The sequence below is a fragment of the Festucalex cinctus genome, chromosome 3 (assembly GCF_051991245.1).
Source record: "Festucalex cinctus isolate MCC-2025b chromosome 3, RoL_Fcin_1.0, whole genome shotgun sequence".
Taxonomy (NCBI): Eukaryota; Metazoa; Chordata; class Actinopteri; order Syngnathiformes; family Syngnathidae; genus Festucalex; species Festucalex cinctus.
In genome coordinates this window covers 8,720,462-8,737,203 of record NC_135413.1, presented here as the reverse complement: position 1 = coordinate 8,737,203, position 16,742 = coordinate 8,720,462, and the positions used below count along the sequence as shown (strand labels likewise).

Here is a 16,742-nt window from a genome sequence, read left to right as displayed (position 1 = left end):
AAAATAATAATAATAATAATAAACCTCTCAGTCTTTAAAAATTCTAATAAAAACTCAACATAAAAAAAAAAATTAAACATTTATTTCTGCTCTAATTTGAGTCTATATGGTGAATTCAGTTTGAAATGTGTTTTTCTTGGTCAAATGTTGAGGATGTCTGAAAATGAAAGGCAACAATGCTGGATTTATTTCTTTATAACAAGCTGTCTGATCATTTCTCAAATGGGTGCTTGCTCTTTGATGGGTTAGCATCACCACAGTTATGAGCAGCATCGCGCTTTGCTTGCAGTTATGGATTCACATCATGCATCAAAACCTGCTGACAGTATTGCAGCATTGTCAAGGCGTCACCAGGCTACGCCCCCTAAAGGCACACACGGTCATGGCACAAATTAAATGCAGAAGTCAAGACACCAATGGACTTGACAACCAGATTCAAGGTGAGTAAATGAAGAGGAAAGAAGGCACAATGTGAATGCATTCCACTTGTTTCATTAGTAGCTTTAATTGGTGATGTCATAGTTTCATAAATACCCTTCATTTATTGCTCCCTCTCCCGCTCTCTATTTGAATGACAATAAAGGCTGGATTACATAATGCCTGTAGGACAGTGCAGGAGAAAGACGGTGTTTCTTAACTGGGACATGAAACACAATACAGTGTACTGTATAATTGATATATGATTGTATTATTGATATTGATCTTTTTTTTTGGGGGGGGGGGGGGGGGGGTACAGTATTCCAGGCAACAGGTGCTTAGGGAATACTTTCAAAAGTATGTTTTAATTGTTTTTTTTTTCCTCAATATTGTGGATTTTGACTTGTAGCATGTGAGTGTTGACCAAATCCGCAATAAACGGGGGTATAATACAGTTTATGGTTTCTATGAACGCTTACAATATTTAACACTTTCATGTACGACAAACAGCAAGACGACCATCCACAGGATCAGAATCAATAGTTTGGACACAAACATGTTGCCTTTTAACCAGAAAATATGTCACAACATTGAGAGATTATTAGATGAGATTAACATATTTACAACACAAGAGAGGAGAATGGACCTGTACTAGTCGGAGTCACACAAAACAAAAAGAAAGTGAAGTCAACAGAGCAGCAGATATAATAAGAACAAGAGCATCATAACATACCACAACACAGGGGAACGTCACGTTCCTTCGGCGTGGAAATAAGCAATTAAGTCCTGATAGTTGGGATCACAACACACTAGAGACAAAGCAAACAGATTTGGCCATGCACGGGTTTCATTTTTAAAGTCAAGAGAGTGCCAGCAACAACAGTAGGAGGAGAGTTCATTAACACTGTCAGGGTTAAATACATGTTCCAGGAAAAAGAGCATATTATTGGTATACAGGTGCATCTCGTTACATTACAATATGGTAGAAGAGTTCACTTATTTATGTAGTTCAATGTGAAAAGTGAAAGTTATAATAGACCAGTGATCAATAACGATACTTTACTCCTAAAGAGTACATTTAGTATTTTCGTAAGCCACTGTAACATTATGCAGTTTGAATATTAACACTGCTATTAAATACAGTATACATAAAAAAAAGTGTGCTGAGTCAATTAAATTGCAATGCACATAAGTCAAACAAAAAAAAAAAGTACAGTGCCTAAACATATTATAAACAAACAGTCCTTAAGTATTAATGCAAATGTATTGAACTTTAAAGTTAAATACAACTGAATTGTACTTAGGCAGTGATTCTACTGGATTATGTGACAAACATTGAGATTCACTGTGTTAAACAATATTAATATTAATATTAATACACAAAAATACTAAGGGAAGGTTGCTATGATCAGGGGTTTTATCATGCCGATTCTGATCATCCATAATATATATATTTCAATTTCTTTTAGAGCTGGAACTATTGATTTTTTTTTTTAAATAATCGATTAATCTGTCAATTGTTTTTTTCAATACCGATACAATCATCCGTAAATGCGATCTGCCGACCATTGCCGATACCAATCACATGGATTAGCTGTATATTTCTCAATTTCTTTTCGAGCTTTAAAGAACAATTATTTTAATAATTGATTAATCGCATTTTAAAAACAATTTTGTAATCCCTCACTTTACTCAAAACACATCAAGTGTTTGCTATTCAAATATATTGAATTTTGTTGTTTTGAAGCTTTTTAGCGTGCTCTCATGGCAAGATAGCTTTCAGTGGTATGTGTTGCAGGATGCTAACTTAACATCACTCTCAATCTGCTGCTAGACGCTGCAAGGTACAAGATGTGACTGATTAATAATAATAATAATAATAATAATAATAATAATAATAATGCACTGCAATTGGCTGGCAACCAGTTCAGGGTGTAACCCGCCTACTGCCCGAAGCCGGCTGGGATAGGCTCCAGCACCCCCGTGAACCTTGTGAGAAGTAAGCGGTTAAAAAAAAAAAAAAAAAAGGAGCACCACTACATATCCCAAAGCTATTAATGTAGGATTTTTAAGTGATTTTCTCTTTTTTTTTTATGTTTACACACAGTATACCCAATGACTGTAATGCTCTCACATGTGGGGAAGGAGTGCTAGTTGTTGATGCACTTTTCAACCATTTATCAAACGCCGGGAGAATAGTAAGATACACTCAGAACAGACTCACACAGTAGCTGCTGTCAACCACAGCTCACGCCCAAGCACTCACATGCAGACTCGCCGATTACATTAAAAGCACAAACATTACAATACGTACAGAACTGTCTGTACATTTTATGCTTGCAATTTTGTATGTTCAAATTTGTTTGTAATCTGTTTTTTTGTTTGTTTGTTTTTTAAGTGTTTTAATAATTTAATTAATTTACATTTGTTCATGTTATCTCTCACGTTTGGATTTTTACATAATGAGGGTGGATCTGGAACATCATCTACCCTGCAATAACTATAATAAAAATCCTTCTGATTATGTTTCCAACAATATTTAATTTCTTGAGTGGATGAATGTAGAGTTTTCAATTCATCACCTAAATGAAATTACAAAAACAAAAAATACAAAAACAACAACAACAACAAAAAAAACTCATGAAATATTTATCTATATGAGTTTTGCTCCTTGCAATAAACCGGAGAAATAAATGAAGTTTTCCACCATATTGTAACTATAACTATTGTGACTGTATTGTTTGGCTCTGGGTGGTACACAGTTATTGCTTTTGTCCCCTTAACACTTGGCGATTACATGCCTTTAGTTTTTGTGCTGGAGTTTGGCAGTTACACCGAACTCTTTTTAACAGCACCGGTTCCTCTTGGATAAGAACTAAATACTGTAGAGAGCCTCATTCTCATTTAATATTGCATTCTGAGTTGTGCTTTTCGCAGTACAGTGGGACCTTGATTTCAGGGTGTCCAAGAGTTTTTCGAGTTACAAGCCACTGCTTGGTCAATTTGAGATACAAGCCCAAAATGGCATTAACCTGCCATGCATGTCTTTGGAATGTGGGAGGAGACCCGGAGTACCCGGAGAAGACCCATGCAGGCACGGGGAGAACAGGCAAACTCCACCCAGGAAGGCCGGAGCCTGGACTCGAACCCGAGTCCTCAGTACTGGGAGGCGAACGTCCTAACCAGTCATCCACCGTGCCGCATATTAGTTCGTTTTTATATTAATGTCCAAGATATTGCTGATACTGATGTGATAAATTGTATACTACTATATTGATATTCATATAAAGTAATAGTTATAAAGTGATGAAAAGGAAGTAGAAATGGGTATATGAACAAATACAATTTTACTTTTTACTACTCATTTTAATTCCTTGTAATTCAACTGCACTTTTATTTGTATTTGATTTTAATTGTGTTTGGTTTCTTTAATTTCAAGATTTAACTCAATCAATACTACAGTACATACAGTTGTTAAACTTTATAAAACCAGTTATTTTAATATTTTGCAGTGGTTTTCTGATTCTTGGCATTTGAAGTACCACTTTAGCTCGAGGTGGTAAGAGTTACTCGTGTCTCGAAATTGTAAAAGGGAAGCGTCAAGGGTACAAAAGCAGTATTTTGAAGTGTAGCAGCAATATGACAAGCCCCAAAAGAAGCAACAATGTACTTTTTTTTTCCTGAACTTGCACACAATGTAAGCTACGAAAACAAACACTGTCTATCCATATGAATTTATGAATGGCAACTTATGTCCAAAGTTGTTTTTTTTTTTGTTTTTTTTTGTTTTTCACAGTGTAATCACACAAAGGAGGATCTGACTACTTCCCGAAGCAGATACAGTGTGCAAAGACATTTACAAGGCAAAAGGTTTGGAGCTCATGTGGCATCATTTCCAACCACGGGTGACTTTTTCCTTTATTATTTTTTGTACAGCAAACGAGTAGTTCAGGAGCCAGAGTGGCAACGTTCGCTGGGGGTCGTCAGAGGGTCACGCCCTTGACCAGCGACGTCTCCAGTGTGACCGCAAACTCGTTGAGCGTGTGTAGGATGCGAGAGAGCGAGCTCACGGCAGCGCGGTCACGCATCAGGGCACCGTCCTCGTAGGTGCGAGATGTTAGTGGACACTCGGCTAGAAGGGGAAGCCACTGGGAGAGAAGACGGTCCCTAAGAAGAGGACAGACCTGATGGTTAGACACTAAATAGATGGATTTTACTCATCTAGAGCATTTCCTCGTATATATTAGCATCAAGCTGTGGACTTTCTGTTGATGAAATTATACAGTTTAAACATTTTGGTGTTTAAATATACAATGATTGTAAGTTGTGCAGTAAATTTCAACTGGGAGTGACGAATAAAGTTGAAGCAAGCATGCCCAACCTCTAATTTGGGAAAACCGTGAGCAGGAGCATTAGAACAGGAATATTTTAAAAAGTGTGCTTTGATAAATGTGTTTTCCGCAAGTGGGAGGAGTAAAATTATATTAAAAAGATGTTTTAATATCGTGTTTCTATTGGGGCGTTTCGCCAACAGCAGGTGGGTCTGGAACCCTCCCAGCAAACGGGGGTCACTCACTGTAATAATAAATTGCAAAGTCTATTGTTGCACATTTGCAAAAAGGCAGATGCCGTCCTTCCCATGTGAATGGTCATCACATTCAGTCTACTGGTGAATTCCTCTGAGGGTCAGCAAACAGGAAACTGTATCGTTTACCCAAAATAATGTAGAACCCGGATATGAAATCCTAGTGTGTCAAAATTCCTGTGTGTTCTGATGTAATAGGATCAGAATAAAATTAATTATTTGATATGCTGTACGTACAGTAGCCAAAGCCATTCTATATAACCAGCAATAACACATTTTATTTACTGTATGTACTATATATTTTAATACATTACTTACTTATATTATATTTATTGTTTATATTTTTTGTTAATGAAAACCATGTACAGAGCGCATCTCGAAAATTGGAAAGTTGCAGCACACAATAACATTATAGAATACAACAAAAAAAAAAAAAAAAAAAAAAAAGGAATGTAAGCACATTCATATTTTGGATTTTTTGTTTGTTTTTTTAATAATGTATAAAACAGCAGACAATGACACTCAGCAGAAACACTGGAACATCTAAAATGCATTAGAGTCCACATGGGTCAAATTTGACTCAGTGTTTATAAACCTTGTACATGTACAAAAGAAAGATGTTTTTGATACTAGCACTACTACAATTCTAAAACAACTAGATCTCCCAGAGCAGTCATTTTGACGGCTTGCACTCTTTCTTGACTAATAATAATAATAGCAATGGCCTAATATGGTTATTACTCACTGTTTTGAGTAGCTAATAAAGCCCCTCTCTTACTTTTCTGTGGAAAACGGATGTATTAATTTCGATTATCAGGCTTGTACTGCCAAAAAAGTCATGACTCCATCACATCTAGGAGCGCATTTTTTTTACTATAAGTTTTTACTCTACCTTGAGCTGCGTCACCACTTCCAGCGGAGTGGTACACGGCTCCTTTTAGCGGGGGTGGGCTGGTCTTGTTTGGACTTGCTGTCTGAAACTGCCGAGCGATCCAGCGACCACTCATTGTGATTCGTCAGACTCTTGAATGTTGCTGTGTAGTCTCCTCTCGAGTATAGTTTTTTTTTTTTTTTTCTAAATTCAACATGGTGATCTAGCTTGTACCCAAAGCTAAATGCCTCCGCGTTGAATGGTAGTTGCGGCGTCAACTACGGAAGCCCAGCGGCGCAACCCCGCAGTTCCCAGCAACGTGAAAGATGTACATTGAAATGAATAGGGCAGTCAAATTGACGGGTGTGGAGGTAAAGTAGTAATTACTCCTAAATATTTTTCTATTTTTATTACAATAAAATGGCAGTGCAGTAATGATATATATACAGAGAGAGGAAAAGTCAAAAGACCTGGAACATTGTTGATCTATGTAAACAGAGTAACAACAAATCCCATTGTGAGAACAGTCAAAATGACGGCTCTGGGAGATTCAGTATAGTTTCATAATTGTGTAGTTTGGGCCCCTCTGGAAAACTCATCAAGTTTCATGGCAAAAGAATGACATTTCCAGTATTTTGTACTGTGTTGTCAAATGTCAACAGGTCAAATTTGACCCAAAAAGTATGCAAGGAAGCGATTTCTGTAAATGTCAACAGTTCACCTTATTGAAATGCGGATGATTGGGAAAATGTATGGAGTCACTCACCTGACCCCCAAGCAAACCAACAGCTGGAACTTGCCCTCTTTCCCAATGTTTCGCGGTGAGGCGCTGATGGAGTTGACGTAGTGGCAGAGCAAGTCACAAGGTGGTTCCTTTATTAGCATGGACCCCGGCGGGTGCCCCGGTTGGTCGGCTGTCTCCATAGAAACCACGGCCTTTTCTATTACAAAGACACACATATACAGCATTTTAGGGTAGCTGTACACTGCAGTTTCAAGTGCCAAATTCCCATTTAATGCTTATATCCTATATTGTGACATACATTTGAAGTGACATATCCTATTTGTATAAAGTGCCAACAATATCATTTACCTCTTACATTCACCAAAAAAAGTCACCAAGATATTATAACATTCATGAAAAAAAAAACACTCTCACCAAACAACCTCTCACTCACACAAAAAAACTCAGACATCAACCCAAAAACTACTTCACCGATCCATCCAGGCACAGACTGGGCCATCTGGAGGGGTGGGACAGTTCCCGGTGGGCCGTCCTATATTTCGGGCCACGAATCGGCAGGCAGGAGCCCACACATTGTTTCACAATCACACAGGCAGCAGCCCACACATAATCAGTACGTAACTGAAGAGCATCCATGTCATCTTATGTTGACTCTCTCATTGTCAATCAACAGTAGCTCCAATTGCCCTACAGGCCATTGCTACTAAGGGTGTCACTGAGTTACAATAATTTAATATCAAAAGTAGGAAAACTTTAATCCTTGAATAAGAACAATAAACAATATATATTAAACTTTGTACAAAAATATGTTTTTTTCCAGTGGGCAAGTGAAGGGGGCGTGTCCACCGGCGCCGCACCTGAGGCGCATTTCCCAAAATTAAGATGACTTTAAAAGGACTCCCGGAGCGACAAGAGGATGTCGGATTATTTCTTGCACGCAGCCCTTGCTCAAGTTATTCTCGAGACCGCTTATTCTGAAATTCTAGTCACGTGTTATAGTATAGTCTTGCTTTGATTTGTTAATATTTTTCACGTGTATCTGCCACAGCGCTTTCAAGAATTTGCTTTTGGTTTCTTTTTGTCCTTTTTTTTTGTCCATTTTATGTTCACATGCTTGTTCAAATAAACAATGACCGTGCTTTTGTAAGAGCATTCAATTGTAAATGACATGTTTGATCAAATGCAATATGAATATCGTTGGAGGGAATGCTCATCTATTTGACACTTTTTCCACAAACTGTAAAATTGTGTATGTTCATTAAAATGTAAACTAAAGTGGGCCGGTCTGAGCCCTGAAACTCCAGGGCTGAAAATGAGTCCCAGTCCGGCCCTGCAGCTATCCATTTACAACCGCTTATCAGGGTTGGGATCGTGAGGGCAGCAGCTTTAGGAGGGAAGCCAAGACTTCTGTCTCCCCAGCCACTTCAACCAGCTCCTCTGGCGGCCCCAGGCATTCCTAGAGCAGCTGAGAGACAGTCTCTCCAGTGTGTCGTGCATGTCCCCCCGGCGGAAGGTCCCATGGACGCCTGGGACCTTCCGCCGGGGGGACATGCCTGGAACACCTCTGCCGAAAAACTACTCATGTGCTTAAAAACATCAAATATGCACAAAAAAACCCACACACACCAAAATATCACTTTCACAAAAGCTCTCAGAACTCACATTAAAAAAAAAAAAAAAAGTCACACATTATACTTCACATACACAAAAAAACTCTCACACACACAGAAAAACAATTATCACAAAAACTTCACCTGCAAAAAAATCTCACATACAAAAAACACCTCTTAGACTCGCCAATAAAAAAAAACTCACACCAAAAAAATTGCACTGCACCAAAAACACTCTATGTACCCAAAAACCTCTCATACAAAAAAAAAAAAACTGTCACTCACACAGAAAGGAAAAAACACACACTTATGAATGACCCTTTCATTCACACACATACACAAAAAAACTCACACATTTTCCAAAAATTTTAACTGTGTCATTGGCGCCATGCACTTTTAATGCAGCCTTAGTTGCAACTCAGTTTAAATTCCTGAATGTTGAGGCAGTCAGGTAGAAATGTTATGTTGCGTTGAACAACACTCACCCACAAAGTCCCACACAAACACGTTTCTCTGGAAAAGACGGCTGGACTTGAAGCCATGGAGAAGGAACTTCTCCAAAGAGGGAACCAGACCTCCCTCGCCACAGAGCAACATGGTCAGGTTGCCTCTCTGCCAAATGGAAAGAGAGACCAGGCAGACACAATGTCATTGTGATGTCCTCACAGAGATGACAACAGGTAATATTTTAGAGTATTTTTATGCCATCTTATTTATTATACTATATGATTATACACTGGTTTTCATCTAAATGAGAGATGTTTTGCTTTGGTGGAGATCTGCACTCCATGTAGTATAGTATGTTATGCTATGTTCTGGTGCTAGTCTAGTCCATCCATCCATCCAATCCATCCATTGTCTTGACCGGTAATTCCTCACAAGGGGGGTGCTGGAGCCTATCTCAGCTGGCTTTAGGCAGTAGGCGGGTTACAACCTGAACTGGTCGCCAGACAATCGCAGGGCACACAGAGACAAACAGCCATCCACACTCACAAGCACACCTAGGGACAATTCGGAGTGCCCAATTAACCTGCCATGCATGTCTTTGGAATGTGGGAGGAGACCGGAGTACCCGGAGAAGACCCACGTGGGTACGGTGAGAACATGCAAACTCCACACAGGAAGGCCGGAGCCTGAACTCGAACCCGAGTCCTCAGTACTGGGAGGCGGACATGCTAACTGTTAGTCTTGTGATTTTTGGAAATCTCGTAGCTGGTGGAGGTGTGCCAAATCAAGGGGCATACTGACAAAGAATGCGTTGCGTCCGGTAATAGCGCGAAATATTGCACCACAACTGCACCCGCAGTCTGCTCATGTTACCCACCTATTCACTAAGGATATTGGCTCTAATCATATACCGGCGCAAACACGCCCACAAAACTGACAGCTTGGAGCAAATTTGCACCTGATTTACCACACATGGCAATGGATTTGCGCCAAGAACATGGTTGTTATAGTAACAGTTGCGAGAAAGATGACATTATCAGAAAGCGAGGTTGGACTGAGAGTAAGCGTTTATAGAACCATTAAGCTGTACAGAGTAGAGAGAACGACAACGGCGTCATTCATTCATAAAGTACAAATTATTGGTGCGATCGATTTTTAAAAATATATTTTCAGAGGTTGGCATGGGCTACAGTATGCATTTGGCACGTAAAAATGATCGTAAAATGCCTCCCCGCCATTGCCGATCAGTCCGGGTTACGTTGTCCTAAACCAGTGTTTCTCAATTCTGGTCCTCAGGCCCCCCTAGCCAGCCTGTTTTCCATGTCGCCCAATCACAACGCAGGTGAGGATCGTTATCAGGCTTCTCCAGAGATGGCTGATTAGCTGTCAATGGAATCAGCTGCATTGGGAATTGGGAGACATGGAAAACAGGCTGGCTAGGGGGGCCTGAGGCCCGGAATTGAGAAACACTGTCCTAAACCAACATTGAGGAATGCCCCCTTCCCCTCCCTCTCTCTCTATCTCTCTCTCCTCTCTGCGTGAACAGCCAGAGAGCGATGGTGCACCGTGCAACTGCTGTCACGGGATCGAGGTTGCGTCAGGTTAATATATGCTTTCCAAAAACGTTATTTGCGTCACGCAAACGCGGTGTTGCTATTTGCGCTGGCGTTAGTGAATTACACACTGTATATCAATGAGTCTCATTTGCATTGGGGTGGGCATATTTTGCTTCAAATGTATGCAAATGACCTAATTTACATACGTGCAAATAACACCAGCGCACTGTGACGCAATCTGGTCGGCCGCGCACTTGTGACGGATTTCCCCATCTGTGCGTATTTAGTGAATTAGGCGCTCCCGGATTGCTCCATTTTTACCGGTTAGCGCGGTGCAAAGGAGACACAAACCTTTAGTGAATAGGCCCCCAAGAGTTCGGTGCCATTATATGCAAATTTTGATTTGATTTTGATTTATTCCCAGTCTGGTTGGCAAAACATATCTGCAGCAATTTGCAACACAAACAATAATTCAATACATTTAAGCATCTATGGTGAGCATGATGTATTTTATGAAATGTTTTGGGTTTTGTCATGTTATAAAGATAAATATTGATTCCAAACATGATAAAAGAGGTATAAAGAGGTAAGCTAGGTAAGTCCTCAATGAAGGCCCAGGTAGTCCCAGATTTATTACTTGAAACTGATTATACTGTGTGTGTTACATTACATACACACACCTCTTGTTCAGGTTTGTGAAAGTGCTTGACGAGGTTATTAGCCGCCTCCCTCATGTCTTCATGGACTTCAACAGACAGCACTCCTGTCACTCCAGGAACACAAGAACACAATTAGAAACATGAGAAAGAGTGAGGGCAAGTACAAGAACCGCCGTTTATCACAAGACATCCTAATAATGAAGAAGTTAAGGAGTATTTTTCAGTACGTACTCGCCCGGTTTCCAAGGGTTCCCAGCACAGCGCGTACGCCCTGGGAAGGCGAGGCCAACTCCGGCGGCGTCCCGGTCCATCTTCCGGAATCCTCCTCTCCACCAGGTGACACCATTTGACCAATGAGGACTCGTTCCAGGCTGCCGTCACCCACGCCTTTCCCCAACCATCGGCCGCAAGGGAACCTGGCAAGGAGGAACATGGAACAGGAACATTGAAGACACAGAAGCAGAAAAATGTCGCAAGGGGAAAGACTTTATTAGGGATACCTGCACAACTAAACATGACCCAAGATTAGAGCTGTTTCCTTGTATTTGATCTTATTAGATTGAGCAGGTGTACCTAATTTTGTGGTTGGTTGGTAAACCCAGATGCTGTCGGACTCCCGAAAGAATTGAGTTGATGATGACACAGTACCAAAAAATGAGGGCGTGTGGTGTATTCTGTGTAATGGATGTACAATTCAAAGAATGACTGCTATTCTTACTTGTATGTGTGGCCCGTGATCTCATTGTAGACCATCACACAGTCAATGAGACACTTGGCCAGCAGGCCAGAGTTCTCCTGTCCCAGCTGCAAAGTGCTCAGTCGGCCCAGGTTCTTACACTGGAACAAACACAACAAGCTCTAAGGTTGAAGTGTCTTTGTAAGGCTTTGAACTTGTGTTTCATTGCACAAACATTTCGAGCAACGTTGGCACGTTGGAAGTTTTCCATTTGTTTCTATTTCTTAGGCACATGGGTGAGCTGGAGCTTATCGCATCTAACCTTGAGCAACAGGCAGGGTATACCCTGGACTGGTCACCAGCCAGTCACTGGGCACATAGACAAAGTAACTAGAGGTGCTACGATTAACCGATTAATTGACAATGAATCAATTATCAAATTAACTGACATCTTTTTGTTTTTAATTATAATCGATTACCATAATCGTTCAGAGCAAGTGTGCCCAACATTTTTCTGTCCCAAGATATACTTTTCGAGCAGTCAACCTCCCGCGATTTACTTTTTTTTTTTCTTTTTTTGTGGGTGGTTATTTTATACTTTTTATTCATAATATTATGACTTGTTATTGTTATTTTGTGTGTGTTGACCCAAACCTGGAAAAATATCTCCTGGGTATTCTTGGGGATCGGTCTGACTCCTGAATCTCCCATTTCTCCAGACACGCACACCCATGGGTTGACGGTCGCCATGGCGATGCTCAGCTTCTTCATAGGGATGATGGCAACACGATAGGGAATGTCTGCAGAGAGGCGGTTGTTTTGGGCAAAAATATTATTTCTTGTTTTCATCTATCCATATCTAGTCATTTTACTGTTGATTTGTCTTTTTATTTATCCTGCTTTTATGTTGAGTTTCAACTTTTCATTTAATCCCGTTTAGAATCATTATTTCTTTGCTTTGTCTGTGTAACGCACTAAAGGATTTGCCTTGTGTTTGAATGGTGCTGTACAAATAAACTTGCCTACGGGCACTTTTGTCATAGTAATGAACAAATGGGAGTTCTATTTGTATTGACTCACTGATGGAGGCGAAGGCGTGCGTGAAGCAGAGGTAGTCCACCGTGTTGAGAGAGAGAAGGTGGAATAGAAACTGTTCCCTTTCTTCCTCGCACAGAAGGAAGGCGTGAGGCTTGTATAACTGTCTGTGTGGACAACCAAGAGGAAAGAAGGTCAGATAAGGCACCAAGACAAAGACAGGAATGAAACTCATTGTTTACCTGAGCAACTCCTGGTTTGTAAGCAGCTCTTTAAGGTGCTGTGAGAGCATCTTCTTCTCCAGGGCCAAGCTGATCCAGGCCCGAGCTTGTCCCACCTCAGATAGACCCTCACTCATCGTCTGGATAAACCTGACACCAGAAAATTATGCAAATGCCAAAAATGTTAACTAGTAATTTAGCATTATTAATTGTCAATTAAGTGTTTCCCAAGTTAACATTTTAACACAATACAACTTCTCATTTAATTTTTTAATTTTATCATTTAAAAAAAACAAAAAACTTTTATCATCAACATTGTACACTTTAACTTAGAAACACTGAGCGAGAGAGAGAGAGAGAGAGAGAGAGAGAGAGAGAGAGGGAGGGGGAAATGTTCTTTTTAGGACACATAACGTAACCCGGGCTGATCGGCAATGGCAGGGAGGCATTTTACAATAATTTTTACGTGCCAAATGCATACTGTACGCCCACGCCAACCTCTGAAAATATATTTTTTTTAAACGATTGCACCAATAATTTGTACTTTATGAATGAATGACGTCGTTGTCATCCTCTCTGCTCTGTACAGCTTAATGGTTCTATAAACGCTTACTCTCGGTCCAACCTCGCTTTCTGATAATGTCATCTTTCTCGCAACTGTTAATATAACAACCATGTTCTTGGCGCAAATCCATTGCCATGTGTGGTAAATCAGGTGCAAATTTGCTCCAAGCTGTCAGTTTTGTGGACGTGTTTGCGCCGGTATATGATTAGAGCAATATCCTTAGTGAATAGGTGGGTAACTGGGCGCAGACTGCGGGTGCAGTTGTGGTGCAATATTTCGTGCTATTACCGGACGCAGTCCACTGTGTTTTCCTGGGTGTGCATTGTGCAATACATCCATCCATTTTCTTGACCGCTTATTCCTCACAAGGGTCGCGGGGGTTGCTGGAGCCTATCTCAGCTGGCTCTGGGCAGTAGGCAGGGGACACCCTGGACTGGTTGCCAGCCAATCTCAGGGCACACAGAGACGAACAACCATCCACACGCACACCTAGGGACAATTTGGAGCGCCCAATCAACCTTTGTGCAATATATATGTTTTCTAATTTACAAACTGAGATCAAAATATCCATCCATTTTCTAAATCATCTAAATTTTTTCCCCACCATTAAAATGACCTGTGTCCTTTTTAAATCCATTGAAATAATACAATTTATTCAAGAGGGGATGTAAAAAACAAAATCATGCAGTTACACCAGTGTGCATGTCTTTTCTTTATAACTGGGGATCAGAGATGAGAAGTAACAAAGTACAACTACTTCGTTACTGTAATTGAGTAGTTTTCTTCAGTACTTTGTACTTTCCTGAGAATTTATTTTTTAGTCTACTTTTTACTTTTATCTGTTACATTTTGACATGAGTATCTGTACTTTTTACTCGATAAATTTTCAAAACAAGGTCGTTACTTTTGCTTCTAAATGCATGAAAACGATTAAAATACTTGACCTAGAAGAAATAGCTGCCATTGATGTCTCCTGGCTCCGCCAATCATATGCAGTTACACATGGTTCCCTACATTCCGGCTAGTGATTGGCTGTACGACACACTATCACATGATGTGCAATTGGCTAGATTAGAACCCGGAAATATGAGGGCAATGCGCGCCGTCACTACAAAGAATAATTTGAACTTGATAAGAAGAATGCCACAGACTGCTAGTCAACAATATGAAAGAAGGTTCAATCATGTCAGTGAGGAGTGGACCATCAACATGAGTGAGTGATACTCAACACTTTCGACGATGCAGGGCAAGTCAGAGTCAACTGGCCGATGTCTACCACTGATCTGTACGTAAAAAAATCTGGATATCTTGTAACCCATACATGCCCGTGGAAGGTGTTGACGCCACAGACCATCTTACCACTCCCATTGCGCGAGCAGACTACTTTATATACTATAGGCACCGCACGTACAGATCGGACATAGTGGACGGTATGTGCTGCTTTGAAGACCCCCTTATCTTGTATCGCTCAGTTTGTTAGATCCCCAATATTAGATTTGGAAGATGCATAAACCGGTGGAGTTTGCATGTTCTCCCCGTGCCCGCGTGGGGCTTCTCCGGGTACTCCGGTCTCCTCCCACATTCCAAAGACATGCGTGGCAGGTTAATTGGGCGCTCCGAATTGTCCCTAGGTGTGCTTGTGAGTGTGGATGGTTGTTCGTCTCTGTGTGCCCTGCGATTGGCTGGCAACCAGTCCAGGGTGTCCCCCGCCTACTGCCCAGAGCCAGCTGAGATAGGCCCCAGCACCCCCCACGACCCTTGTGAGGAATAAGCGGTTAAGAAAATGGATGGATGGATGGAAGATGCATACACCCTATCAACCTAAAATTCAAACAGATCAGTGATACAAATAGTGATACAAAGGATCAGACACACAAACCTTTCCATATTGGACACCCCAATGCATTAACCCTCCTACTGCAAACTTACCAATCACTGTCCTCACGCACACATGTCGGCCTACATAAAAGTTCAGTTTGATCTTTTGTTGAATTGCAGTTATAAATCTTTAATAAAAAAAATATATACACATTTCCTTTCTGTAAACATTCAACGCATAATTGATCCATGTATTTAATTATCATGTACAAAGCAAGGGCAAGTTGTAAAATGTCTTAAGTCATAAATTTAAAACATTCACGCTGTTTCTAGTAAGTACTGTCTCAAATATTCTACAATCTCAATACTGTAAATCAAATGTATAGGATGGTTATCTGAGAAACGATTCTTGGACATGGTAATATGGTGGCCTCTCGGCATCAGAATTCTTGGCCAATCAGCTATGCAATTTTACATACAGCTCAGTGATGTATACCCATTTTCGCTCCATTAGCTAATATCTTTCAAATTGACGCAGGGGGAAACAACTGGTAAAAATAATAATAATAATAAATACTTCTACTCATCAAGTACATTTCAGAGCCTGTACTTTTTCACTTTTACTTTGAGTAATTATTTGAGTCAGTACTTTTACTTTTACCAAAGTTGTTTTTTTACACAAGTAATTGTACTTTTACTCATAGAGAATGTCAGTAGTTTTCCCATCACTGCTGGGGGTGTGGCTCTGTTCAGAAATACATTTATTTTAAACTCATCTTCAATAAGTATTAGCGCACACCGACTACCATTGAAAGCCCCCCCCCCCTTCATTAACAGCAACAACAACAAAACAAATAAAGTTCTGATGTTCTAGTAGACTTTTCCTGACTTATTTGTTGTTAGATCTTACAGAACAAACCATGGTCAGCACAGAGCTTCCAAAGCATCAGAGGGATCTTGTTATTCAAAAGCAGTCAGGAGAAGGATTCAAAAGGATGATTTTGAACAGGGTTGTTTAGAATTTGTATATGTACTGTACATTTTCCATCTATTTTCTATGTCTGATTATATGCAGCATACCTTCTCGAATTAAAATTTGTTACTCACCTCATATCTTGTACCAACGATGCCCTTAAAAAGATAGCGCCATCGTCATTTGCTCTCTGCTCTGTGCCTAAAAATATTTGACAGAAATCAGAATCTGCATCTCATTTCGAGACCAAATGAACTGCGGACTACGCTAGATGACGTCTAATGAATTACAGTGTATCATCCTAATCTATCCTACCTGGAGACTCAGCAGGCACCTCTGTTTTCACCAGGGCTGCCTTGTAATGAAGCAGGTGCGACCACAGAGCTGACTTCCCCTGTTTAAACACATCAACACTCATATTTACTACAATGCCTCTGTAAGTGCAGGAAATTCATGAATGTGACGATGCGTTAGGGCTGTGCAATTAATCGAAATTCAATTACAATTTCAAATACAAAATCCGCATAATCGTTAAAAAAAAAAAGATTATTGATACTAATTTTT

The 16,742-nt window shown here is 40.3% G+C and overlaps 1 protein-coding gene across 2 annotated transcripts in view; it reads right to left on the bottom strand.

The window, feature by feature from the left end:
* Nucleotides 1-717: 717 nt before the first annotated feature.
* The window catches only part of LOC144015573 (DENN domain-containing protein 5B-like), a 60,971-nt gene continuing 44,946 nt past the window's right edge, over nt 718-16,742 (bottom strand). Inside the window, exons 11-21 of one of the 2 annotated variants that reach the window (XM_077515682.1) lie at nt 16,494-16,572; nt 16,313-16,379; nt 12,844-12,972; nt 12,647-12,768; nt 12,221-12,366; nt 11,609-11,727; nt 11,122-11,306; nt 10,912-11,000; nt 8,714-8,840; nt 6,640-6,814; nt 718-4,584 (exon numbers count right to left, since the gene is read on the bottom strand). In XM_077515682.1, coding sequence (XP_077371808.1) covers nt 4,401-4,584; nt 6,640-6,814; nt 8,714-8,840; nt 10,912-11,000; nt 11,122-11,306; nt 11,609-11,727; nt 12,221-12,366; nt 12,647-12,768; nt 12,844-12,972; nt 16,313-16,379; nt 16,494-16,572 — 1,422 coding nt within the window. In that variant the 3' untranslated portion in view covers nt 718-4,400. The remainder of the gene's footprint in view (nt 4,585-6,639; nt 6,815-8,713; nt 8,841-10,911; nt 11,001-11,121; nt 11,307-11,608; nt 11,728-12,220; nt 12,367-12,646; nt 12,769-12,843; nt 12,973-16,312; nt 16,380-16,493; nt 16,573-16,742) is intronic. The other variant, XM_077515683.1, reaches the window with a different exon arrangement.